Genomic DNA, 23,152 nt, shown 5'->3' on the forward strand with positions numbered 1-23,152 from the left:
CCAGGAGTAAGAAAACTTGGTGCCTGGGGCTGGGAGGAGGGCAGCCCCCAGCAGGACAGAGGCTGACAGCCCTCTTCCCAGGACCACAGCGTTGTGCTCCATGTGGGACCCACAGCGGGCCCAGGGAGATCAGCTCCTTGTCCCCATCCCACCTTGCTGCAGGCAGACCCTGGACGCTTTGCCAGCAGGACCTGGCCCTGTGGTGGCTGAGGGTGAGGCCTGGGAGTGCAGCCAGGGCTGCTTTTGATCCCTCACACAACTGGGAAGCACTGGCAGTGCCAGGACAGGGCTGGGGGAAGTGGGAGCTCTGCACAGAGCTGGCGTGTCCAGGCAGGATTCCCCTGAGGGACCAGCACTGCCTTGCTCCCAGGTGGACCCATGCACTGAACTTCCTGCACAGCCTGTTCTGGGACATCAAAAAAGCCACTGGAGGCGTTGGCTGGTGCGCTGCCAGCAGACACAGGCCTGGGGCTGCAGGGGCACGGGCCTCAGATACTGTCAGCACCGTGGGGCAGCGAGCTGGAAGGGCCGGGAGCAGCAGCCACCGTGTGAGAAACAGCCCTGGGAGCTGAGCTGGCAGCTGCTTTGCCCCAGCACGGGGGCTCTGCCGGACCCCAGGCCCCACTCAAGGGCTGCAGGCAGGGCAGGGCAATGCCTGGACAAGGACAAAGGACGTGGTGCTGCCGCAGTGATGGCACCACTCGCCTGCCCAGGATTGCCCTGGTGCCTCCCTGAGTGCTGAGCTCTTTGTGCTGCCCAGAAGGATCCCAGTGTGGAGGAGGGAGGGAGGGAAGGAGCTGCCCATGGGAAGGGCTGTGGTGGAGCAGGACGTGGAGCCTGTCCCCTGGCGTGCAGGCAGAGGCCTGGCAGGAGCCCATGTCCCCAACACCCTCGTGGCACCCGTCCCACAGCCGGACAAAGGCAGCAAAGAGCAGGGGTGAAACCGGAGCCCTTTAATTGTGTCCTCACAGGGACTGGGGGAGGAGGAGGCCAGGGCGGCAGCGCAGCTGCTGTGCTGGAGAGGAGAGAGAAAGGGAGGAGGAGGAGGAGCAGTGCAGGGTCTGAGCACAGCCGTGGGGGTCAGCTCTGCTGTGGGGAGGTTCCTGTACAGTCACTATTGGGTGACTGCTCAGAAAATGCACCCCCATCTGGGTTATTGCTCGTGAAAAACGATCCACGTTTTGGTTATTGCTCAGAGGATCCATGTTCGGGTTATTGCTCAGAGAAATGGATCCATGTGGCAGCAGGGAGGCTCCCAGAAATACTGGAGGCAGGAAGAGGCTGGCAGGGGAGGCAGCTCCCTGCTGCTGGAAGGCACGACACAGGAATTGGTCCTGGGGGCAGAGAGGGGCTGTGCTGGTGCGGAGTGGCCCCAGGCAGGAGCAGCATTTCCTCCCTCACCTGCAGAGCTGCCCTTGGAATGCATAAGGATTCAAATTCTAATGCTAGGACAGCAGAGGGGCTGCAGGAGAAGCAGATTCCTGAGACCCCCTGCTGCCAAGCAGGCACCTGGAAGGAGAGCAGGAGGGTTCCTGCCCAAGGCATTGCAGCACAGCCAGGCCATTGAGGGGCCGGGCCTGTGCTCCCTGGAAAAGGAAATGGCTGAGGCCACGAGGAGCTGCAGGAACTGGAGGAGGGCTGCTGCACAGCCACGGGGCTCACAAGACAATCTTGAAGGAGCTGCAAGAGATATGACAGGATCTGTACCTGCTTGGTAGTCACACAAAGGGTTTACAAGCCCCCAGCGCTGCAGGGACCAGAATCTCCCTGCGGGAGAGGCTCTGAAGAGCCAGCCTGGGATGCAGACCCCTCTGCCATCACCACAGACTTGGCACAGGGCAGCCCTGCCCTCCTGCCACCGCCAGCTCTGCCCCAGTGAGCAATCAGGGCGATGAACCCCCAGCCAGCCTTGAGACCAGCGCACCTGGCGAAGTCCGGGGAGCGGGAGACAACGTGCTGGAATTCAGGGAGGTTGATGGTGCCGTCCTTGTCGATGTCAGACTCCTCCAGGATCTGTGGGGGAAGGGGAGCTCTGAGCTCTGTGCCTGGGGCCGTGCAGTGCCCCTGCCCTGGATAGAGGGCCTCACGTTTTGGATGAGCTGATCCATCTCTTCGTTGCTCAGCCCGGACTCCTCGCCTTGCCCTGTCAGGCAGTTCACCAGTTGCTCCAGGTCGTTCCTGTCCAGAATGCCATCCCCATCAAAGTCTGTGGGGAGAGACAAGGGGGGTTTGGCAAGGCTGCAGTGACCCCAGACGGTCACAAGCACCGACACTGCACCAACTGTTCCCACACGGCATTCCTAAACCCACCATCCCTGTGCTCCAAGGGCACTGCCAGCCCTCCTGAACACCGATTCACCACCCTGCTCCCGCTTCCTCAAGGTGCAGGGATCCCAGAGCACAGCACCTGTCCCCAGCCTTACCAAAGATGCGGAAGGCATAGTGGGATTTGATGTCAGAGGTGGCAGAATCACTGAAGACACTCAGCATATCAAGGAAGTCTTCAAACGACATGCTGCCATCCCTGGTCTCTGAGGTTGAGAACACCTGGCAGATCTGGTGCTGGAAGGGGTTTGCCTGCAGACACAGGAACGGCTCAGGCAGGGCTGGGCCATGCTGGCTCCATCAGGCACACCGTGGCTGTGGCTGCTACGCCAGCCGGTGAGCGGGGACCCCACTCTGCCACTGCTCCATCACCCACGGCACAGCCAGACCTGTCCTGTGCACCTCCCGGGATGCAGCCCCATGCCAGGGATCCCTTGTGGCACAATAGGAATCCCCAGGATCCTGCACAGCAGTGATCCCTGGGATCCTCAGCTGCTCGGTGGGGACAAGGGGGCTCTTTACTGGCACAGCGAGGCCGTGGTGGGTGCACGGGGCCCTGACCCGGCAGCAGCAGTGTCCCGCGTCTGCCAAGCACCATACCCGCAGCTCCGGCAGCGTCAGGAACTGTCTCTTGGGAACCCGCGCGGAGCAGGCGTTCTCCCTCTCCTCCTTTGGCAGCAGTTCACTGAACCTCTTGTAGGCACTTTAAGAGAAGAAAAAGCGGCTTTGTGGAGCGAGCGGAGAGGCAGCAGCCCGGCCGGGCACCGGCAGCGCTTCCAGGGCGGGGCGGCCCCGCTAGCCAGGGCGTCACCGGCAGCACCCGCGGACCTTCGCCCCGTGACAGCCGGCTTTAGGGAGTGCCACCGGCACCTCCCGGCTCAGCTGGGCGTCCCGGCGGAACCGGAGCCCCGGACACGGCCGGAGCTCTCCGTGCCCCGCGGCAGAGGCTGAGGCTCTGCGGACCGGGCTGGTGCCGGGGACACGGGAAGGTAGGATCCGCTCCTCCATCCCGCCCCACTTTCGGTATCCCGGTACTTACAGCAAGATCTCCTGCTTGGTCAGGAACGTCAGCTCCTGCGGGGAGAGCACGGGTCAGCGCCGGCACCGGGGCCAAGCCTGACCCAGGGCACCCCGGCCATGGGTTCCTTGGCCTCCGGGCACCGTCCGGGACCGCGCCGCCCTGCCGTGCCCCCCGCTGCCGGTGCCGGTACCTGGTACTCCGCCAGCAGGTCCCGCGGGATCAGGCTGGCCGAGCCGCCCATGGCGCCGCTTCTCCCCGCTTCCTCCGCTCGCCGTGACAACTGCCCGCCCCGGGCGGGGCTGGCTGCGCCGAGGCTGTGCTCGCCCCGCCCGCCCGGCACACGCCGCACTCCCGGCGCCGGCAATCGCGGAGGTGACGGCGATGGCGGGAGGGCAGCCGGGCGAGCCCACCCCCGAGGAGTTCGCGTACGGCGAGGAGGACTTGGTGCTGCAGGCAGCCGGCTGGGGCGGCCCGGACTCCGCGCCCTCCCGGTTCGACCGGGTGCTGCTGGCGGGCTGGAGCGACCGTATGGAGCGGGGATTGTTCCGGTACCGGCTGGGACCGCTGCCCACCCGCGTCCTGCCCGGCGCCCTGCGCCTCGTGGCGCAGCTGAACGAGCAGCGCAGCGCGGAGCGCCGCCCGCCGCAGCCCGTCCGCAGCCTGCGGGACCCCTTCGACCCCGGCGCCTTCAACTTCACCCGGCTGCGCCCCGCCGAGCTGCTGTTCCGCCTGCGCCGCACCGGCGGCCCGGGGCCGCCCCCCGAGCCGCTGCTGGTGGCCATCAACGCCAGCCCGCTGGAGCGGGGACACGTCCTGCTGCTGCCGGAGCCGGCGCGGCGGCTGCCGCAGGTGCTGACGGCCCCGGCGCTGCGCGGGGCGCTGGAGGCGGCGCTGCTCAGCGCCCACCCCGGCTTCCGCGTGGGCTTCAACGGGCTGGGCGGCGGCGCCTCGGTGAACCACCTGCACCTGCACGGGCTCTACCTGGACCGCCCGCTGCCGCTGGAGGAGGCACCGGCCGAGCCGCTGGGACCGCGCCTGGGGCTGCTCCGCGCCGGACCGGCCCCCGCCTTCCTCTTCTTCGCGCCCGGCCCCGCCGAGCTGGAGCCGGTGTCGCGGGCCGTGTGCCGGGCGGCGGAGCACCTGGGCGCTGCCGGGCTGGCCTGCAACGTGCTGGCCACGCGGGGCGACCCGCCGGCGGGGCCCGGGACCGGAGCCGGCCGCGGGCTGCGGGTGCTGCTGTGGGCGCGCCGGCCGCTCTTCGGCCCCAAGGCGGGCGAGCCCTTCGCCGTGGCGCTGTGCGAGCTGGCAGGGCTGCTGCCGCTGCCCACCGAGCCGCTCTACCGGGACATCACCGAGGCGCAGGCCCTGAGCGCCATCCGCCAGCACCTGCTGCCCGAGCCCGAACTGCTGCAGCTGGGCGGGGAGCTGGCGCGGCTGCTGGAGAACTGAACCGACGGCACGGACAGCGGGTACGGAGCTGAACCGATGGCACGGACAGAGGCTGCTGGAGAACTGAACTGATGGCACGGAGAGCGGCCGCGGCGCTGACGGCTCCGGACGGCAGGGGTCGCTGTGCGTGGAGCACACGGAAGTGACGCTCGCGTGCCCGCGCGGGGCCGCTCTGCCCGCCGTGCCCCCGTCTCGATGGTGCGGTCGCCATGGGAACGCGGCGGACCCGGGAGCGGTGCGATGGCGGCGGCGGCGGGCGGCGGCGGCGGGGAGAACGTGGGCCCGGGCCCACCCCCGGGAACCCCTCCCGGCGAGGAGGCGGCCGTCGCGGCGACCCCTCCGTGCGAGGAGGCGGCCGTGGCAGCGACCCCTCCGGGCGAGGAGGCGGCGGTCGCGGCGGCCCCTCCGGACCGTCCCGCTGCCCCCACCGGACCCGAGCCGCGGAGGAAGCGCAGGCGAGTGCCGGGCCGCAGCCCCCCGGCAGGGTCCGGCTGGAGCCCGTCCTGCCGCGCCCGGAGGCGCCTCCCGGTGCCTCGCTCGCTCTCGGTCCCCAGCCCAGCCTGCCCCGGCCCCGCTGCTCCCGGTGGGACAGTGCCCCGTCGGTCCCCGGCACTCTCCAGCCCCCGGGAGCCGGTCCGGGATCCCGCTGACCCAAAATAAATAGTGTTCCCCTAGAACTGCCCCAGCCATCCCGTGTGACACACCGAGGCACGGCTCCGTGCCCAGGACAGCCTGCCGGGGCTGGCTCGGTCGCGCTGCCCGGTGTGGCACCGGGGCTGTCCCGGCTCCGTGCTCTGCCCGGTGCCTCGCTGAGCTGTCATCTCATCTCTATTCCAGTGTCCCCTCCATCAACCTGAGCGGCTGCAAGTACGAGAGTGGTGAGTCAGAGGGGTCCCTGCAGCCTTCCAGCCCACACCCGCAGGCTCTCCAGGTGCTGGCACCCAGTTCCCACTGGTTTTACTGCTGCCAGTGACTGGGACTGGACCCCGGTGTTAATGGGGAGTTTGTCACACTTCGGATTGAGATTTCTCCTGATTTAAAATGTGCAACAGCAGCATGACCCCTCAACATCCCCCACACTTGAGCTGGCCAGCTGTCTGCTAAAATGGGCAAGAAGGGTTCCATCAGCTACAGGGCAAGGGAGCACCTGGGCTTGAAGACAGGACCTGAGGGTTGTCACCTGTTTAAGGAAAAGCTGGTGGTGGGCAGGCAGGATCTGTACCTGGAACTGTCCCTGTGCTGTTCATCCCTGGTGACTCCAGGGAGCTGGTCCACTCTCCCCTCCCACTCTTCTTTCCTTCCACAAGCTGGGTCTTGAAAAAACAAACTCCTGGCTCTTAATCTAATTTGCTGAGGGATCTTGGAAAGTGTGGATCCCCATCACCTCCCCAGCCCTGCCAAATTCATACGTGGCACTAGCATGAACCATCCCAGCAGAGACCTTTTCCCGCTGAGCTGTGTTCTGCTGCTGAAAGACCTTTTATTTGGGAGATTAAACTCACACCTTTGCAACACTTGTCTCTCTGCCTGTGAGGTGTAAGACCCATGGGAAGTTCAGCTCTGCTCTTGAGGGGCCCTGGCATCTCAAGACAGGTGGGGTTAGAGGGTTAAAAGCTCCCAGAACACTTACAGCCAGAGGCTTGGGGGGTTGTCCAGATTAAACTGGTGTTCTGACACCTTCCAAGGGGTCATGCCAGTACCTTACACCTCTGAGAGGGGAGCTGCAGCCCGGGGAGCTGCATGCTCCATCCCCGGTTATTCTGGGGGGTGTCAGCCCCTGTATGTGGCTCCTCAGGCAGAGATTTGTTTCACATTCCATCCCTGGTTGTTCTGGGGGTTTATCAGTCCCTGCACATGGCTCCCCTGCCTGGCCCCTGTCACTGCTTGCCTTGGCACAGTGCGGCGGGCGGCGCAGCACTGCGGGCTGAAGGAGGCGGGAGAAAACGAGGAGTGGACGGTGTACTGGACGGACACCTCGGTCAGTTTGGAGCGCCTCATGGAAATGAAGCGCTTCCAGGTAAACGGAACAGCTGCCCAGCAGGAATTGCTCAGGAAGGGGGTGACACAAGGCTGTGGGACAGCATGTGGCAGAGTGAAACAGAAGCACCCAAAGCAGTGCCATGTCCACCCTGTGCCTCAGCCCCAGGGCACACAGTCAGATGGCTTTGCTTGTGCCATGTCCTTGGCTGGTGTCACCAGCAGCATTCAGCAGCTGTGGTGGGAGCAGGAGCATTCCAGCCATGTGATGTGCTGCAAAATAAACAGCTGTGGATGATAAATGGCTCTTGTGCTGCTCTGGGGCTAAGATGGAATGGGCAGATAAATCACTAGTGAAGCTCAGATAAAGCAGCAGTAGCAAGTCCAGCCCCCAGCAGCAGTTCAAGGCAGCCACAGGCTTAGCTTCCCTCTTGCTGCTGGTTCTCCATGCACAGGCTGTCCTCGGGGCCGGGAGAATCCATCCCCACAGGGCCTCTGCTGATCTGAGTTTTTCTGCCCCACTTTCAGAAAATCAACCACTTCCCAGGCATGATCGAGCTGTGCCGCAAGGACCTGCTGGCTCGCAACCTGAACCGCATGCTCCGGCTCTTCCCCAAGGAGTACAACATCTTCCCCCGCACGTGGTGCCTGCCAGCCGAGTGAGTGCCCCGCGGAGGGGTGGCACAGGGAGGGGGAGGCTGCTGCCCGCTCCTTCTGGCCACCAGAGCCCGATCTTCACTTGCTCTGGCACACACCTTTCAGGACCGGTGGGGATGTGTGCAAGGAAAAGGTGGGATGTGGAGAGCGGGGTCAGGTCAGGCATGGATCAGTCTGTGACTCCTGTAGATCAGGAATTCGGGTTTCGATTCATCCCTGCAGAAATTCAGTGTGTGCTGGCATGCAGCACCATGATCTCAGCACCCAGCTGTTAGGAGAGAGTTCAGTGGTGTGTTTTTTGCAGCTGGTGATAGTCACCCTTTCCTTGCACAGCTATGGAGATTTCCATACCTACAGTTCCACGAAGAAAGCAAGAACATTCATCTGCAAGCCCGACAACAGCTGCCAGGGAAAAGGGATCTTCATCACCCACCACCCGGAGGAGATCAAGCACGGGGAACGCATGATCTGTCAGCAGTACATCTCTGAGGTACTGGGACAGTCCCAGAACACCGGGGCAGGATCCCAGTCTCCACTCTGCCAGCATCCCCCCTGCTCCTTGGGACTCCTCAGCTCTGCTGGAGGTGTTGGTGGCTGCAGCACACCAGGGACACAGACAAAGCTTGTTCCTCTGCTGAGCAGCACAGGCAGATGGAGCAGTTCCTCACCCCAGCCTTGCTCCTGCCTCTTTCCTCACCCCAGCCTTGCTCCTGCCTCTTTCCTCACCCCAGCCTTGCTCCTGCCTCTTTCCTCACAGCCCTTCCTCATCGATGGCTTCAAGTTTGACATGCGCATCTACGTTCTGGTCACATCCTGTGACCCACTGAGGATTTTTCTCTACAAGGAGGGCCTGGCCCGGTTTGCCACCATGAGGTACATCGATCGCAGCACGAAAAACCTGGTAAAAAGGAAGTTTCAAAAAAACTCACATAGTATCTGTAGATGTCAGTCCTTAACTTGCCCTAGGGGCAGTCCAGGCCTTGAAAAGGCAGGTATTGGGGTTGCAGGAGTCCCAGCTTGATGCTTTCCTGTTCTTCCTCCTTCCCCTTCCTCCTCCTCACAGCAGGTATTTCAGGAGGGATAGTAAATCTACCCCAAGGCCCCACATTTGGGTGTTTATTTGCATTACCACAGAGTCATGGAGTTGTTTGCTTGGATGGAACCTTGGAAGGTCTCCAAGCTCAAAACTTGGTCAACAACAAATTTTTATCTGATTTCTCAGGGTCTCACCCTATCAGGTTTTGAAAACCTGCAGAATGAAGCCCCCCAGTGTCTCTGGGCAGCATGTTCTGCTTCTGGCCCTGATAAGCATGCTCAATTCCACACCATTCCTACTCTGCCCGTGCTTCAGGCAGAAAAGAACGTGGGAGTATCTGGTGGGGCTGTTCCTGTTCCTGCTTAGTGGTCAGAGTGAACAAACATCTCTTGTGGTTCCCTGCCAGAATGACATCTGCATGCACCTGACCAATTATGCAATCAACAAACACAACGAGAACTTCGTCACGGACGACACGGTGGGCAGCAAGAGGTACTGGCGTGTCTGAGCACTGCAAGAACACTGCTTTACCTCAGCTCTCCTGGGGTGATCCAGCTGAGCCTTACCTCCTGTTCCCCATGCAGGAAGCTGTCCACCCTGAATGCCTGGATGGCAGAGCACAGCTATGACACATCAAAACTCTGGGCAGATATTGATGACATTGTTATAAAGACGCTGATTTCAGCCCACCCTGTGCTGAAACACAATTACCAGAGCTGCTTCTCCAACCACCCTACTGGCTGTGCATGCTTTGAAATCCTGGGCTTTGACATTTTGCTGGATAGAAGGCTGAAGCCATGGCTGCTGGAGGTGAGGAAGGAGTGGAGAGCTCAGAGCTGGGGGTTTGGGATGAACAGGGCTTGTTTGATTCAAAAGGGCCACCCTGCCCACAGAATTAACCAGGCTGTGAAGCCAAACAACCTGCTGTGAGCAGGATCCAAGAGAACCCATCTCCTGCACACCATCTAATAACAAGGAGTTTCCCAAGGCTTCAGCCCCCTTGTCTTGTGAGCACCCTGAATTTGTGACAGCTGCACCCTGTGGAGGGGGCACAAGTGAGCAACACTGCAGGAGGGAGTGCTGTGTGTGGCTCCCTGTCTCTGACACAGAGAAAAGCGTCCACGGGCAGTGTGGGCCATGGCTGGGGCCATGGCTGGGAGCTGGGGTGCCAGGTTAGGTTACCTGCTTGTCTCGGCAGGTGAACCACTCTCCCAGCTTCAGCACGGATTCTCAGCTGGACCGCGAGGTGAAGGACGCCCTTCTGTGTGACACCTTCAACCTGATCAACCTGCACGCCTGCGACAGAAAGAAGGTGCTGGAGGAAGACAAGCGGCGAGTAAAGGAACGGCTCCTTCAGGCCAACCAGACTGTCCGTGAGTCCAGGTATTGCTGTCCCCGACAGCGCTGCAGGTCCCCAGTGAGCAGAGACAGGGCAGGACAAACAGGGTAACACCAGGGCTGGCTGCTGGAAGCTCCCAGAGCCCATGGCATTGTGCAGCCTCTGAGCTCTCCCAAGCCATCTGCATCCTGCAAGGAGCCAGGGCTCCTCTCTGAGTGCCAGGAGATCTTTGCCACCCTGTGCTCTGGGCGCTGACAGAGCTGTCCCCAAGCTGCCCCTGCTTGTCTTCTCTTTTGCTGGGGATGGGCAGTGCCAGAATCCTGGGCTGGCAGGGATGCTCACGTGAGGAACCACGGCCCTGCCTCAGGAACTGGGAGTAGCCTGGGCATGGGCCCTTCTCCAGGGCAGGGGTCCTTTCCAGGGCCAAGGGTTTCCCCTTCCTTTCTTTCACAAGCCGTGTTCAATGACCCTGCTGCCTTGCAGGCAGGGTGTGGCTCTCTCCAGCTGCTGTTTCCATCAGGAGTCCTGGGATAATCCTGGGACATGCTGAGCATGCCAGCCCTGCACTCTGCCTGTCCCAGAGCCTCCCTCCCAGCTCCCTGTGCTCCTCCTGCTGCAGGCGCAGGGAGCAGGAGAGCAGCCAGGCTGCCTGGCTGGCACAGGCTGAGAGCTACGAGAACACGCACCTGGGGGGGTTCCGACGCATCTACCCAGCACCTGGGACGGAGAAGTACGAGCCATTCTTCCAGCAGAGCAGGTCCCTCTTCCAGGAAACAGCATCATCCAAGGCACGAGAAGAGTACGCCAGGTACGCTGCTGCTGTGGAAACCCACTCCTCACAGGTGGCACGGAGACCACTTGCTCCTGATCCCTCCTGGGGAGCAGCTCTGCTGCTTGGCAGGTGTAAGAAAGCGGGGAGAGTGGGAGGGGAGGGGAAGGAGCCTGCACGTGCTGTGGCACCACAGCAAAGAGGCTCCTTTCAGATGGACTCCAGAGAGGCAAGGGCAGTAGTTCATTGACTTTTGGACCCCGGAGACACCATTTCCCAAATGTCCCCCTCCCTTTTGGCAGCCACAGCCTAATGCAAGGGCATTTCTCTTTTTAAAAGTCTCTTTACAACCATCCCTGTCCCACCTCTTGGCACACTTCTGTTATGGGCTACTCATACAGAACCTTGGCCAGCAGGTTGTCCTCAGGTTGAAGCTGCCCCACAGCCCTTTTGTTATTGTGGCTCTGAGCTGGTGAATGACTCTGCTCTTCTGTGGCAGGCAGTACCTGGAGGAGATGCGCCAGAAAAACGAAAAGCTGAAAGCTGCCACCAGGAAGAAAACAGAGAGGACCCAGAATAAAAGCTCAGCTCCTACAATCCACCTAGCTCACAGAAGCACCAAGTCATGGGATAGAAAGGTACCTCGGTGTCAGCATTGTCCGTGGGCTCTCCAAGTCAGTGACATGGCTCTGGGAGCTATGCTGAGCCACTGGTGCACCCATGGAGCAGAAATTCCTAGTTTGACTCCCTGCATGAAATTCAGAGTCAACAACTTGTGTTGGCAGTATTTGCAAGCACCAGTGTTGTGCTTTTCCACTTTGGCTCTCACTGGGATCTCTGTCCCACCCTGACACTGTAACTGTCCCCAGGGTTGGAGCAGCTCATGGCTTTGTCTCACCTGTGCCTTGCCCCAGCTTCAGCTTTGCTACAGCTCAGGTGTTTCTCTGGTGCAGCGCATACAGTACAACTCCATGCAGCCCCAGGACATCGTGGAACATGAAGAGAGGAGGAGAGTGAATTCTCTGCTGCGGCGTGAGAGGCTGATCCAGAAGCTGGGCATCATTGATCAGCTTTCCCGGCTGCTCCCCACAGCTGACACCCAGGAATCCTGTGCCCTCCAGAGCCAGGTAATGGCATTGCCCCGAGCCACCCCACACAGCCGAGGCAGAAGGATGGGGAGAAGGGAATTGGGCACTGAGCATCTCTGGTGGGGAAGGATGGGGGTCTGCTGCAGGCAGATCAGCTTCTGTGCCTTCAGGATGACGTGAGTCTGGAATGGTGGAGCATATGTGGGGACAAAGTGTGGGCTAATGCTTTAGTGAGCACCTGGGTGTGATTGGAGAAGACTTTTCCTCCCCATCTCCTGCCAAGGCCTACAGAAGTAGGCCATGGCATTTTTCCTTCCCCCCTTCCAGCTGCAGTTTCCCTGGGATGTCGTCGAGGACCAAAACACCAGCGATGTAATGATGCTTATCTCCCTCCTGGGAGTCCCACCCCGGGACATCCCTAGAGCCCAGGCCAGGCCACGGCCCATCCCAGGCCCAGATCCCAACGACGTGAAGACCCTCTGCGTTCAGGGCCGGAGTGTCCTGTACCACGCACGGAACGAGGGCCCGCGAGCGCTGGGCGGGGGCTGGCTGCACGGCCAGGCCGCAGGGGCAGCGGTCACCCAGCCCTGTGTCCACCCTAAGTGGCAGCAGCAGAGAGAGCTGCAGTTCCCTGCCTCTGGAACCCAGGCTGAAGGCTGTAAGTACACATCTCCTTCCTGAGGATGCTCCTGGCCTCGCCAGGGTGGGAGGAATGGGTGGTGGGCTGGATGAGTTCTCAGGGGTGCTGGGACACTGCAAAAGAGTCACCATGCTCTGTCTGGGACACTGGTAAACACTGGAAGTCTCTGTCTGAGGCTTGGAGCCTCCCATTTGCAGGGACAGGGAAGAACCATGGGTAGTTTCCCAGGATCAAGGGTTGATGTGCAGGCAGCGGGGAGTGTGAGAAGCCATGAAAATCAAAGGGGTGCATTTGCTCCTGTGGGTCAGAGGGGACACGGTGACACAGCACAGCCCCAGTCTCTTCCCAGGCCTCCCTCCCACCACACTGCTCCCTGTCCATGCTCACCCTCCATCCTCACCCAGCCCTGCCTGGCTCCCTGGCATCAGCTTCATCCATTTTGCAGCCTTAGGAGCAGGGAAGCAGGGGCAGAGGAGGGGCTGGCAGTACCAAGCCCCACTGGGAAGGGCAGTGGGGGCTGCTGGCTCTGCACAGCGCCACATCTCTCTGTGCTGTTCCAGGGGATGCTGGTAGCCTGTCATCCTCCGATGGAGGCAGCTGTCCCCCAGTTTCTCCAGCCAGCCCTGGACAGGCCACAGGTGATGCCATCTCCAGCCATCCGCATCGTCCCGTCGCCACTGCCGTTCAGGTGGAGCACACACACGCCTCAGCCCATGGCAGAGCCTCGCCATGCCACTGTGTCACATCACGCCAGCACCTTGACCCATGCCAGTGCCTCGCACCTTCACAGCATGAAAAGCACAGGTAACATGGCCAAGGCCTCAGCCTTCCTCCCGTGTGTGCTGGAACGAAAACCAGGACTTGCAGGACAGACTGGCTGCCTCCATCAGCTCTGGAGTCGGCTGCTGAGCCCCCTGACCAGAGCCCGGGCCCAGCATGGCTCCGGCCACTCACCCCGGCCAGCTTCACCTCTGCCGAGACCGGAGCCCGGTGCTCGTGCCCCTGTCCGTGCCCTGCCCGCTGCACTCGCGTCCGTGACCCACCACCGCCTGCGGGGAAGCCGCCCGGAGGCCAGCTCGCTCCGGACCCGTCGGAACCTCGCTTCCCCCGCCGGGGCCGCTCCCCGCGCCGGCCCCGCCCGTCCTGGGCCTGTTCCCGGCCATGGCGCTGCTGCTGCAGCGCGGCCTGCGGGCGGTGCCGCTGCTCGCCTGGGCCCCGCGGCGGGCGGCGGCGGCGCGGCCCGGGGACCCGGAGCCGCCGGAGCCGGCGCTGGAGGAGACGGAGAGGTGCGGAGCGGCCGTTCCGCGGTCGGGGCCCGTGCCGGCCCGGGCGCTCACGCGTGTTCCCCGCAGGGCGCGGCGGCGGCGGACGGCGGCGCGGATGGAGCGGCTGCGGCGGGAGCTGGGCGGGGGGCGCGGAGCCCCCGAGCGCGCCCTGACCTGGCAGGCGATGGAGCAGCTGCGGTGAGCGCGGGACCGGGCGGGCCGCGCCCTGCCCGCTGACCGCCCCGGTGACCGTGCCCGTGCCCGCAGGTTCCTGCGGCGGGAGCTGCCCGAGGAGTGGCCACTGGAGCGCCTGGCCCAGGGGTTTGGTGTCAGCACGGACGTGGTGCGGCGGGTGCTGCGGAGCCGCGGCTGCCCCTCGCCGCGCCGCCGCCTGCGGCAGGACCAGCGGGCGCTGAGCGCCGCCGCCACCGCAGCGCCGCCGGCACGGGGAGCGGGGAGCGGCCGCGAGGTGCGCGCCCCCGACGGGACGCTGCTGTACCGGCTGCCGCGGGGCTGGGGCGGGCCGGGGCCCGGCGCGCAATAAACGGAGTTGGGACCCGCCTCCGCCTGTGCTGCTTCCGTCGCGCCGGGCGCGGGCTGCGAGGCCGCGGGGATGAGCTCCGAGGCCGCGGGGATGGGCTCCGAGGCCCCGGGGATGGGCACCGAGGCCCCGGGGATGAGCTCCGAGGCTGCGGGGATGGGCTCCGAGGCCCCGGGGATGGGCTCCGAGGCCCCGGGGATGGGCTCCGAGGCCCCGGGGATGAGCTCCGAGGCCGCGGGGATGGGATCCCAGGGGCCGGGGATGAGCTCCGAGGCCCCGGGGATGGGCACCGAGGGGTCGGCGATGGGATCCGAGATGGCGCGGCTGCTGGAGGCGGTGGATTTTGCAGCCAGGAAACACAAGGAGCAGCGGCGTTTGGATCCCGAGGGCACCCCCTACATCAACCACCCCATCGGTGCGGAAACCCCGCTCCCGGGAGACCCCTGCGGCCCCTCTCTCCCTCACCCCTGGGACCCCTCCTGCCCCTGGACCGCCGAGAGCCCCTCGCTCTGGTCCCTGGAGAGAACCGTGTCCCTTCTCCCGTACCGTGTCCTCCAGCCCGGTGGGGCAGAGCTTCTAAAGCACTGCAGCCCTGTCCCCTGCCCAGCCCTGTGTCCGTGTGTAGCTGCCACCACACTATTGCACTCTGTGGCTGTGGCCCACAGGAGCTGCTGGGGGGCTCCTGTGCCACGATCGCACCTGCCAGGCCTGGGGGCAGCTCCCACCCTGGGGACAGCTCCCACCCTGGGGACAGTGCCCACCTTGGGGACAGTGCCAGCGCGGCCTGCCTGCCTGCCCAGCCAAAGGATTCATCGCGCTGGCTGTGCCCGTGGGGCTTCCCCTGCCCGGGGTCGGTGTCGGGGAAGCCTCCCTGCCCGCTGTGCAGCACAGCCCCCGTGGGAGTCACTGTCCTGGCCCGGAGCTGCCCGTTCCCCGGTGCCTCCCCCCACCTTTCCGTTCTCGCTGCAGGCGTCGCCAGGATCCTGGCACACGAGGCCCGCGTGACGGACATAGTGGTGCTGCAGGTAACGCCCTGCCCTCCCCTGCCCCTTCCCCGGTGTTCGGCCCCGACGCCTGCAGTGCCCCTCGCCCCCTCCTCGCCGCAGGCCGCCCTCCTGCACGACACCGTGGAGGACACGGACACCACGTTCTCCGAGATCGAGGAGTGGTTCGGCGCTGAGGTGCGGCGCGTGGTGGAGGAGGTGACGGACGACAAGACCTTGCCCAAGATGGAGCGGAAGCGGCTGCAGATCGAGCGCGCTCCCCATTGCAGCCGCAGGGCCAAGCTGGTCAAGCTGGCGGACAAGCTGTACAACCTGCGGGACCTGAACCGCTGCACCCCGCGAGGTACCGCCCGCGCCGGCGGCACCGCGGGCACGGGGACGGCTGGGCCCAGGCTGCCCTAGGCCCGGGGCGGCAGTGGCGGGAGCGGGGACAGTGTGTCTGTGTGTCTGTCTGTGTCTCTGTGTGTCTGTCTGTGGGTCCATGTTCGAGGACTCTGGGCTGGTGCCGCTGCCGGCGAGGCCGGGCCGGAAGTGACGCCGCGCGTGTCCCCGCAGGATGGTCGGCGGAGCGCGTGCAGGAGTACTTCCGGTGGGCGGCGCGCGTGGTGTCCGGGCTGCGCGGGACCAGCGCGGCCCTGGAGGGGGCGCTGCAGCGCCTGTTCGAGGAGCGCGGCGTGGCCACGTGAGCGGCGCGGCCGCGGCCGCCTCGGCCAATAAAAGTGCGGAGAGCTCGGCGTCCCTGCGTTGCCATGGTACCGCGCGCTTCCGCCGCGACCGTCGCCGCCGAGTTCCGGCCGCGCCGCGACCGCGCTCGGGCGTTCCCGGTGCCGAGCCGGTCCCCGCCATGGCGCTCGCCGGGCGGCGCGACGCGCCCGAGCCGCCGGACTTCGGGATCCTGAAGCGGCTGGCGCGAGACCAGCTCGTCTACCTGCTGGAGCAGGTCCGGGGGCCGCCCGGGGCGGGGATCCCGCACCGGGGCGGGCGCAGGGAGCCGGCGGGGTCGGTGTTGGCCCTGGGCTCGGGGGTCGGGAGTCGGGGTCGTGGCGGGAGGGGCTCGGCGCGGGGCAGCCGCGGGGTGCCGGCCCATGCGCGCCTGCCCGCAGCTCCCCGGGAAGAAGGACCTGTTCATCGAGGCCGACCTGATGAGCCCCCTGGACCGCATCGCCAACGTGTCCATCCTGAAGGTACCGCGGGCTCCGCTCGGGCTGGCCCTGCCCGCCGCCGCCCGCGCCCACCCCGCGCCTGTCCCCGCAGCAGCACGACGTGGACAAGCTGTACAAGGTGGAGACCCGGCCGGGCCCCGGCGCCAGCGACCAGTGAGTGCCCTGGGCCAGGCTGCGGGCAGGGCTGGCTCCTGCTCACAGGGCCTTGGAGAGAAGGGACCGGGAGCGCGGGGTGCGAGCGGCGCCGGGCACGAGCAGCGCCGGGCACGAGCAGCCCCTCGCTCCCTCTGTGATGCAGGTTCTGCTTCCTGGTGCGGCCGCGGGTCAGGACCATGAGGTTCATCGCGGGTGAGTGCGGCTCCAGCGCTGTGCTGAGCCCGAGGGGCTCTGGGCGAGCCCCGCTCCCGGGGTCTCCCTGTGCCTGCGGCGATCGGGCGCTGAGAGCCGAGGGGAGCTGTGCCTGGCAGGGTGGGCAGCTCTGCAAGGGCTCTGCGGGCTGTCCACAGATATTGTCAACGCTGACAAGATGTCAGGGAGGAGCAGGAAGTACAAAATCATCTTCAGCCCCCAGAAGGTTAGTGGGACCCTGCCACTGCCCATTCCCCTGTCACTCTGTGCCTGCCCAGCCTTTGTTTCCATCCCATTTATAGGCACCAAAAATCGTTCATTTCTAACCCTGAAATGTTTAAGTAAACCCAAATGTTGTGACACCTGGGAAGGCGCTGGGTCCTTCCAGAGCTTTTCCTGCTCAGAGCCTGCTTGGCCCTGAGGGTCTCCCCTTCCCTTCCAGTTCTATGCCTGCGAGATGGTGCTGGAGGAAGAGGGGGTCTTTGGTGGTGAGTGGGGCTGCAGTGCTGGCTCAGGGCAGCTGACACCGCAGGATTCCCGTTAAATCCCTGTGTGGGCAGGGACAGGAAGGTGGGAAGGCAACACGGGTTCTCTCAAGGCTGGCAGATGTGTGCCCACACAGCATCAGCCCCTCTCTTCTGCCTGAGGAGAGGAGACAGGGTCCTGCCCCCCCTCCTGCCTAAAGCTCTACAGGCCCTGTTTTGGGGCTGCTGTGATTCTTGGGGCTCTTCCTGCCCAGGGCTGCATCAGTGTCCCCTGTCCCTGTCCCAAACACAGATGTCACCTGCGATGAATGGTCCTTCTACCTGCTGCCCCTGGATGAAGACATCATCAGCATGGAGCTGCCCGAGTTCTTCCGTGACTACTTTCTGGTCAGTGGGACGCTGTTGGGGTGACAGCCCTTGCTGTCCCCTGTACCTCACTGGGACAAGGGGCTGTTCAGAGGGAGGTGTGGCGTCCTGCTCAGCCCCTCAGTCTGCAGGACTGAGGGAGGGCCTCATGTCCTCCCAAAAGGGGCAGCTTTTGTTGGGAGTGGCTGTTTGCCCCCGAGCTGGCCCCTGTGCCCCTGGCTGAGCAGCTTTGGGGCATCCCATTGTGTTGCTGGGATGAAGCTCCCAGCTCCCTGCCCAGCCCAGTGCTCTGCCATGGCAGTCCTTCCCTGCCAGCTGCCCCCACTCACACTCTGATCCTGCAGGAGGGAGATCACCGCTGGATCAACCCCATCGCCAGAGCCTTGCAGTTGCTGAACTCCCTTTACGGCCCTTTTGGGAAGACTTACGGCATCGGCCGCTGTGCTAAGGTGTGGCTGGCACCAGGGGCCCCTTGGTCCCCATCAGGGCTGCAGGGACCTGGCCCCATCAGCCACGTCACCACAGAGGTGTCACTGCTCTGTGCCTGCCCTGGGCAGGATTTTGGGTGGGCAGTGGACGGTGGCTGCTGCTCGCTGGGGTGTGCTGCCCTGAGCAGGGGAGCGTTTGTGCCTGGCCGTGGTTGTCAGTCCTGCTGTGTGTCGGGGCCCTGGATGGGAGCCTGGGGCTGCTCCCCCACCCTGGCACCCTCTGCTCCTCACAGATGAGCTACGAGCTGTGGCGGGACCTGGAGGAGGAGAGCGACAGTGAAGGCCAGGGCAGGAAGCCTGAGATTGGACACATCTTCCTCATGGACAGAGGTGGGCTGAGGCAAGGGCAGCGGCTGGGGATGTGGATTGGGCAGCAGGGCCCCCAGGGAGGGCAGGGAAAGCCTCTGTGGGGTGGCAGGAGGAGCAGGAGGACAGCCTGGCTTTGGCTCTGCTTACAGACACAGACTACGTGACAGCTCTCTGCTCCCAGGTGGTCTACGAGGGGCTGGTGGACGACACCTTCCGCATCAAGTGTGGTAGGTGACTTGGGGACAGCAATGGGGCAGAGCGGGGCTGGGCACTCAGAGCAGGGCTGGGCACTCAGAGCACTCAGAGTGGGGCTGTGCTCTCAGAGCACTCAGAGTGGGGCTGTGCTCTCAGAACAGGGCTCTGCACTCACAGTCAGGCAGACCAGGGCTCTGCACTCACAATGGGGCAGCATCTGCAGGGTTTGTGCCTGTCCCACAGGGACAAGGGGCAGTTCCAGTGTGGGATGCTGCTGGAGGTCATCCACAGGGACAGTCCTCACTTTGACCAAGAGACTGGGCTGGCATTCCCTGTCTCTGCTGCCTCTTACAGCAAGGCCTGTGTGTGTGGGAATGTTGCTGTGTCTGGGACAAAGCAGCTCTTCACTTTTCCCTCCAGGCAGTGTGGATTTTGGGCCAGATGTCACTTCTTCTGACAAGAGTATCAAGGTGCTGCTCAATTCCCAGGACAAAGTGAGTCCTCAGGAGCCTCGGGGGAGTCCCCTTGGGAGGAGGCAGTGGACCATTCCCTCCCCTAAGCTTGAGCAGGAGTGGCTGGGGGCTGCTGGGCCCCCAGAGCATGGGTCAGGCACAGACCAGAGAAACCTGGTGCAGCTCCACTTCTGAACCTGTCAGAGTCCCTGCGTGCAGGGCTGTGTCACAAATGAGTGTTTGAATGTCACTAAAGGAATCACCACCAACGGTATCCACAAAAACGGGTTTAATATAAAACCCACTGCATGACAAAATTCGTTGGCAAAGTTCTAAATGGTTAAAGCACACAGATGAAAAGCAAAAAATAATTATAAATCAATCTATCCAAACCAAAATCAACCCAAAAATACCTACGTGGAGGTGGGGAATGAGGGGGGAATCAAAGGGATAGGAAAGGGTAAGGATGGAAAGGAATGCAGAAGACCTTCCTGTTGAGTCACAAGGTTCACAGTAATTTTCCATCTTGGCCACAATTCAGGTTGGTATTTATGGAATTTTACACTGAAAATATTATTCCACTTGGGATTTATTCAGGTTACAAAAATAAGTTTCCCAGGCTGTTAATTTAAAAACAGGACAGGACTAGATCGTAGGAGGAGAGTGTGTTTGTGCTAAGCTGGGGAGGAGCTCAGCCCAGGTTCTGTTAAACAAAGCTGATCCCTGAGGAGCATTTCTCAGGTGATGATGCGGCCTGGGTCAGAGGGATGCAGCAGCACAGGCTGCTGTGCTGCCAGCCAGGGCTTTGTGGCTCGGGGTGGCGCGTGGCCAGCGTGCTGTGCAGGCTGCTGGAGCGCTGGCCCCGGGCTCTGTGCCTGGCTGGGCCCTGGGAGCTGCGCTGCTTCCACAGGTGTTCAGCCAGATCCGCAACGAGCACTTCTCCAGCGTGTTTGGCTTCCTGAGCCAGAAGTCACGGAACCTGCAGGCGCAGTACGATGTGAGTGCCACCCTGGCGTGGGGTGCCTGTGGCTCTGTCCCTCACGGCCAGGCCACCAGCCCCTGCTCTCCCTCCACAGCGGCGCCGGGGCATGGACATCAAGCAGATGAAGGACTTTGTGTCCCAGGAGCTGAAGGGACTGAAGCAGGAGCATCGCCTGCTGAGCCTGCGTAGGAACCTGAGGGCAGGGAGGGGCCCCTGGCTGTTCTGCAAGTGCTGGAGCTCTGGGGAAAGGAGGCTGGGGGCCCTGGATGTGCCCAGAGGGGCAGGGCAGGGGCTGCTGAGTGTGCTAACAGTGCCTGTAGAGCCCCTTCCCCTCCAAAGCCTCTGTCTCTTGGTTGTGTAGATATTGGTGCCTGTGAGTCCATCATGAAAAAGAAAACCAAGCAGGACTTCCAGGAGACCATCAAGGCTGAACACTGTGAGTGCTGCTCCATGCCCTGTCTGTGCCCACCCCTGCCCCAGTCTGACCCATGGCCTCACTTGCCCCAGGCAGCCTCAGGCCTGGGTGTTCCCTGTGTGCCCTCCCAGCCCTTGTTTTGAGGCTGTCTCAGGATCCTCAGTAGTGTCAGGCTGCACTCTCTGAGAGGGAATGTGTGGTGGGGTGGGGGCCCCATTTCCTGGGGTGCTGGGAGGGCAGTGGACCCCAGAGCCCAGCTCAGTGGGCTGTCAGGAGCCCTGGGGTGATGCTGCCTGTGCCCTGCCACAGCACTGCTGGAGGGCTTTGACATCCGTGAGAGCACCAGCTTCATCGAGGAGCACATTGACCGGCAGGTGAGAGCCCGGGGGCCCAGCCTGCTGCAGGCACCCCTCTGCCCCTGCTCACCCCCACTCCCCACAGGTGTCCCCCATCGAGAGCCTGCGCCTCATGTGCCTCCTGTCCATCACGGAGAATGGTGAGTGCCCCGCTGGGCAGCGGCACCGAGCCCCAGCCCTGGCACAGAGCTCACCTGGTGCTCCCCACAGGTCTGGTCCCCAAGGACTACCGCTCCCTGAAAACCCAGTACCTGCAGGTGAGGGAGCCACTGCAGGGCAGGAGCTGTGTCGGGTGGGGGATCCCCTCCCCTCCCTGTGGTGCTGGGCAGCAGCACTCCTGGAGCTGGGCCCTGCCTCCACAGGCCCTTCAGGAGCCCCAGCACACCCAGATCCTGCCTCCACAGGCTCCATGTGAGCCCCAGGCTCCAGCTGCCCTGCCCTGTGCGTGCTGGGGGGCTCTGAGCAGAGGGGACACCCTGTCTGCTGCCCACGCTGATCCTGCTGCCCCATTCACAGAGCTACGGGCCTGAGCACCTGCTGACCTTCCACAACCTCAAGCGCATCGGGCTGCTGACAGAGCAGTCAGCTGGGGAGACCCTGACAGCCGTGGAGAGCAAAGTCAGCAAGCTGGTAACAGACCGTGCTGCAGGTGAGCCAGCCCCAGCCCCATGGCCCTGGAGGGGCAGCTGCTGCAGCAGATCTGCCTGCAAGCACGGGACAGACGTGTGGGCTGCAGGCACCAAGCTGCTGCAGGCAGGGCAGTGGGCTCTGCTGGGGGCACCAGGGCTGGCACCACCAAACATTCTCCAGAGCACACAGCCCTAACAGCTCCGCCAGCCTGGGGCTGGGACACAGACAGAGCCTCTTAAGATGTTTCTGCTTGTCATGCTTTCTAGGAAAGATCACAGATGCCTTTAACTCATTGGCCAGGAAGAGCAATTTCCGAGCCATAAGCAAGAAGCTGGGGTTGGTATGTCCTCGAGGGGTGCTGGCCACAGTGCCCACGGGGCAGAGAGCTCTGCTTAGCCTGTGCCCAGGCTGCAGGCTGGGCACCTCAGGGGGACACAGCTCAGCCAGAGCTGCTGCAGCTGCTCCAGGCTTCTCCTCAGGACTGGGGCCACTGCCACCTTCCCCCTGACCCTGTGCCCTGTGAGCGTGGTGCTGCGCTGGGGCTTTCCTTGTCCCCTTCAGACAGCAGTGGCACTGGGCACGCAGCCCTGTGTCCTCCATCCTGAGGCACAGGGCCGAGGGTGCTGGCAAGGTGACATTTCTGTCCCTGTCCCTGCTGCACAGCCCACCCAGGCCATGTCATGCTGGCTGTGGCACAGTGGGGTGGGAGGTGGGGACAGAGCCATGCTCCAGTGCCTGTCCCTCCTCACCCCTGCACGCTGAGGGGGCGTGGGGCCCCAGACAGCCTGGTCCTGTACCCTTGAAGTCACCTGTCACTGCAGATCCCTCGGCTGGATGGCGAGTATGACCTCAAAATGCCTCGGGACATGGCGTATGTTTTTGGTGGGGCCTATGTGCCCCTGAGCTGCAAGATCATCGAGCAGGTGAGCTCTTCTGCCCCTGCAGAGCCGGGCACGTCCCCTCCAGCCCCTGCCTCCTCCTGGGGAGTCCAGCAGGAGTCCCTGCGCCCAGGGCTGGTCCTGGTGGTGTCACCCCCTGCTCGGAGCCTCCTGAGCAGCGCCCAGAGCCGCGCTGACCCCCGGCCCATCCGCAGGTGCTGGAGCGCCGGGGCTGGCAGGGCCTCGAGGAGGTCGTGCGGCTGCTCAATGGCAACGAGTTCTGTGCCTCAGGTAGTGCCGGGCTGGGGGCGGCGGGGCTGGCAGCTGGCACGGCCTAGAGCGCTCTGCCCCTGCAGACAGCGCCGCGGAGGAGAACCCTGCCTGCGAGGCACAGCGCGTGGTGCTCGCCGTGTTCCTGGGGGGCTGCACCTTCTCCGAGATCGCGGCCCTCCGCTTCCTGGGCAAGGAGAGAGGTGGGCAGGGAAGGGAAGGGAAGGGAAGGGAAGGGAAGGGAAGGGAAGGGAAGGGAAGGGAAGGGAAGGGAAGGGAAGGGAAGGGGACCAGCAGGAGCACCTGCGGAGCCGTGGGGACGGGGTGGCGAGGAGCACGGCTGTCCTGGGACAGGGGGCTGGCAGTGTCGGTGCTGCCCCACAGCACTGCCCGGGCACCCACCGGCCTTTCCTACAGGCTGCAAGTTCATCTTCCTGACCACGGCCATCACCAACAGCGCCCGCATGATGGAGGCCATGATCGAGGCCAAGGGCTGAGCCGCGGAGGGGCCCAGGGAAGCGTGGCAGTAAAATCTGTGCTGACAACGAGCCGGCCTCGGGCTGTGTGTGGGGGGGGGCGCTGGCGGGAGCGTTACCCTGCTGAGGCCGGGTCCGGTGGGGACGGGGCAGCCGTGACAGAGGCGCGGGGACGCGCGGGCACCGCCCGGGCCGCGGGGACGCGCGGGCTCCGTGCGCGGGCACGGC

At 63.7% G+C, this 23,152-nt stretch overlaps 5 protein-coding genes across 9 annotated transcripts; 4 read left to right on the forward strand and 1 right to left on the reverse strand.

Moving 5' to 3' along the window:
- Window positions 1-938: 938 nt before the first annotated feature.
- On the reverse strand, window positions 939-3,644 carry CIB1 (calcium and integrin binding 1). Its single transcript, XM_033070831.1, has 7 exons — window positions 3,537-3,644; window positions 3,365-3,399; window positions 2,926-3,028; window positions 2,424-2,577; window positions 2,088-2,206; window positions 1,925-2,013; window positions 939-1,680 (listed from the first exon to the last, which is right to left on the reverse strand). Exons 1-7 carry the CDS (start codon window positions 3,585-3,587, stop codon window positions 1,659-1,661), a joined length of 573 nt encoding a protein of 190 aa, XP_032926722.1. The 5' UTR covers window positions 3,588-3,644; the 3' UTR covers window positions 939-1,658.
- A 22-nt stretch (window positions 3,645-3,666) lies between these two features.
- On the forward strand, window positions 3,667-6,733 carry GDPGP1 (GDP-D-glucose phosphorylase 1). 2 transcript variants are annotated; one of them, XR_006163040.1, is made up of 3 exons: window positions 3,667-4,815; window positions 5,633-5,673; window positions 6,694-6,733. XR_006163040.1 is itself a non-coding variant. In XM_042779677.1 (2 exons), the coding sequence occupies exon 1, from the start codon at window positions 3,728-3,730 to the stop codon at window positions 4,793-4,795; it is 1,068 nt and encodes a 355-aa protein (XP_042635611.1). In that variant the 5' UTR covers window positions 3,667-3,727; the 3' UTR covers window positions 4,796-4,815; window positions 5,633-6,309. The 2 variants fall into 2 exon arrangements, 1 of the variants encoding a protein (XP_042635611.1); XM_042779677.1 differs by lacking the exon at window positions 6,694-6,733 and having other exon boundaries at window positions 5,633-6,309.
- Window positions 5,202-14,125, forward strand: NGRN (neugrin, neurite outgrowth associated). Of its 3 annotated transcripts, XM_033070828.2 has the most exons (16): window positions 5,202-5,250; window positions 5,633-5,673; window positions 6,694-6,812; window positions 7,301-7,431; window positions 7,763-7,919; window positions 8,187-8,330; window positions 8,872-8,957; window positions 9,050-9,275; window positions 9,664-9,848; window positions 10,424-10,612; window positions 11,073-11,211; window positions 11,527-11,700; window positions 11,989-12,319; window positions 12,862-13,105; window positions 13,654-13,764; window positions 13,834-14,125. In XM_033070828.2, exons 3-16 carry the CDS (start codon window positions 6,792-6,794, stop codon window positions 14,108-14,110), a joined length of 2,415 nt encoding a protein of 804 aa, XP_032926719.2. In that variant the 5' UTR covers window positions 5,202-5,250; window positions 5,633-5,673; window positions 6,694-6,791; the 3' UTR covers window positions 14,111-14,125. The 3 variants fall into 3 exon arrangements, with proteins under 3 accessions (XP_032926719.2, XP_032926718.2, XP_042635610.1); XM_033070827.2 differs by lacking the exon at window positions 5,202-5,250 and having other exon boundaries at window positions 5,583-6,812; XM_042779676.1 differs by lacking the exons at window positions 5,202-5,250; window positions 5,633-5,673; window positions 6,694-6,812; window positions 7,301-7,431; window positions 7,763-7,919 and having other exon boundaries at window positions 8,214-8,302.
- Window positions 14,126-14,146: 21 nt separating this feature from the next.
- HDDC3 (HD domain containing 3) lies at window positions 14,147-15,797 on the forward strand. Its single transcript, XM_033070854.2, has 4 exons — window positions 14,147-14,522; window positions 15,077-15,132; window positions 15,214-15,454; window positions 15,667-15,797. The coding sequence occupies exons 1-4, from the start codon at window positions 14,180-14,182 to the stop codon at window positions 15,795-15,797; spliced, it is 771 nt and encodes a 256-aa protein (XP_032926745.1). The 5' UTR covers window positions 14,147-14,179.
- A 126-nt stretch (window positions 15,798-15,923) lies between these two features.
- Window positions 15,924-22,996, forward strand: VPS33B (VPS33B late endosome and lysosome associated). 2 transcript variants are annotated; one of them, XM_033071059.1, is made up of 23 exons: window positions 15,924-16,051; window positions 16,215-16,295; window positions 16,366-16,427; window positions 16,573-16,622; window positions 16,781-16,848; window positions 17,065-17,110; window positions 17,400-17,494; window positions 17,818-17,922; window positions 18,195-18,291; window positions 18,420-18,497; window positions 18,886-18,959; window positions 19,828-19,914; window positions 19,994-20,084; window positions 20,261-20,335; window positions 20,624-20,688; window positions 20,756-20,810; window positions 20,881-20,927; window positions 21,187-21,319; window positions 21,567-21,640; window positions 22,122-22,223; window positions 22,394-22,469; window positions 22,535-22,651; window positions 22,866-22,996. In XM_033071059.1, exons 1-23 carry the CDS (start codon window positions 15,956-15,958, stop codon window positions 22,943-22,945), a joined length of 1,854 nt encoding a protein of 617 aa, XP_032926950.1. In that variant the 5' UTR covers window positions 15,924-15,955; the 3' UTR covers window positions 22,946-22,996. The 2 variants fall into 2 exon arrangements, with proteins under 2 accessions (XP_032926950.1, XP_032926951.1); XM_033071060.2 differs by having other exon boundaries at window positions 16,369-16,427.
- The last annotated feature ends 156 nt before the right edge of the window (window positions 22,997-23,152 follow it).

This window comes from Catharus ustulatus, chromosome 12 (assembly GCF_009819885.2).
Source record: "Catharus ustulatus isolate bCatUst1 chromosome 12, bCatUst1.pri.v2, whole genome shotgun sequence".
NCBI lineage: Eukaryota > Metazoa > Chordata > Aves > Passeriformes > Turdidae > Catharus > Catharus ustulatus.

Excerpts from the sequence above, each read along its gene's own strand:
- GDPGP1 (XM_042779677.1), top strand. The coding sequence starts at position 3,728 with ATGGCGGGAGGGCAGCCGGGCGAGCCCACCCCCGAGGAGTTCGCGTAC.
- VPS33B (XM_033071059.1), top strand. The coding sequence starts at position 15,956 with ATGGCGCTCGCCGGGCGGCGCGACGCGCCCGAGCCGCCGGACTTCGGG. Across the intron at positions 17,495-17,817 it reads TCTTCCGTGACTACTTTCTG|GAGGGAGATCACCGCTGGAT; the intron begins GTCAGTGGGACG and ends CTGATCCTGCAG. Across the intron at positions 21,641-22,121 it reads TAAGCAAGAAGCTGGGGTTG|ATCCCTCGGCTGGATGGCGA; the intron begins GTATGTCCTCGA and ends CTGTCACTGCAG.
- HDDC3 (XM_033070854.2), top strand. The coding sequence starts at position 14,180 with ATGAGCTCCGAGGCCGCGGGGATGGGCTCCGAGGCCCCGGGGATGGGC. Across the intron at positions 15,133-15,213 it reads CGGACATAGTGGTGCTGCAG|GCCGCCCTCCTGCACGACAC; the intron begins GTAACGCCCTGC and ends TCCTCGCCGCAG. Across the intron at positions 15,455-15,666 it reads GAACCGCTGCACCCCGCGAG|GATGGTCGGCGGAGCGCGTG; the intron begins GTACCGCCCGCG and ends GTGTCCCCGCAG.
- CIB1 (XM_033070831.1), bottom strand. The coding sequence starts at position 3,587 with ATGGGCGGCTCGGCCAGCCTGATCCCGCGGGACCTGCTGGCGGAGTAC. Across the intron at positions 2,207-2,423 it reads CTATGCCTTCCGCATCTTTG|ACTTTGATGGGGATGGCATT; the intron begins GTAAGGCTGGGG and ends CTCTCCCCACAG. Across the intron at positions 2,014-2,087 it reads TGGATCAGCTCATCCAAAAC|ATCCTGGAGGAGTCTGACAT; the intron begins GTGAGGCCCTCT and ends CTTCCCCCACAG.
- NGRN (XM_033070827.2), top strand. The coding sequence starts at position 6,486 with ATGCCAGTACCTTACACCTCTGAGAGGGGAGCTGCAGCCCGGGGAGCT. Across the intron at positions 11,212-11,526 it reads CCAAGTCATGGGATAGAAAG|CGCATACAGTACAACTCCAT; the intron begins GTACCTCGGTGT and ends TCTCTGGTGCAG. Across the intron at positions 12,320-12,861 it reads TGGAACCCAGGCTGAAGGCT|GGGATGCTGGTAGCCTGTCA; the intron begins GTAAGTACACAT and ends GTGCTGTTCCAG.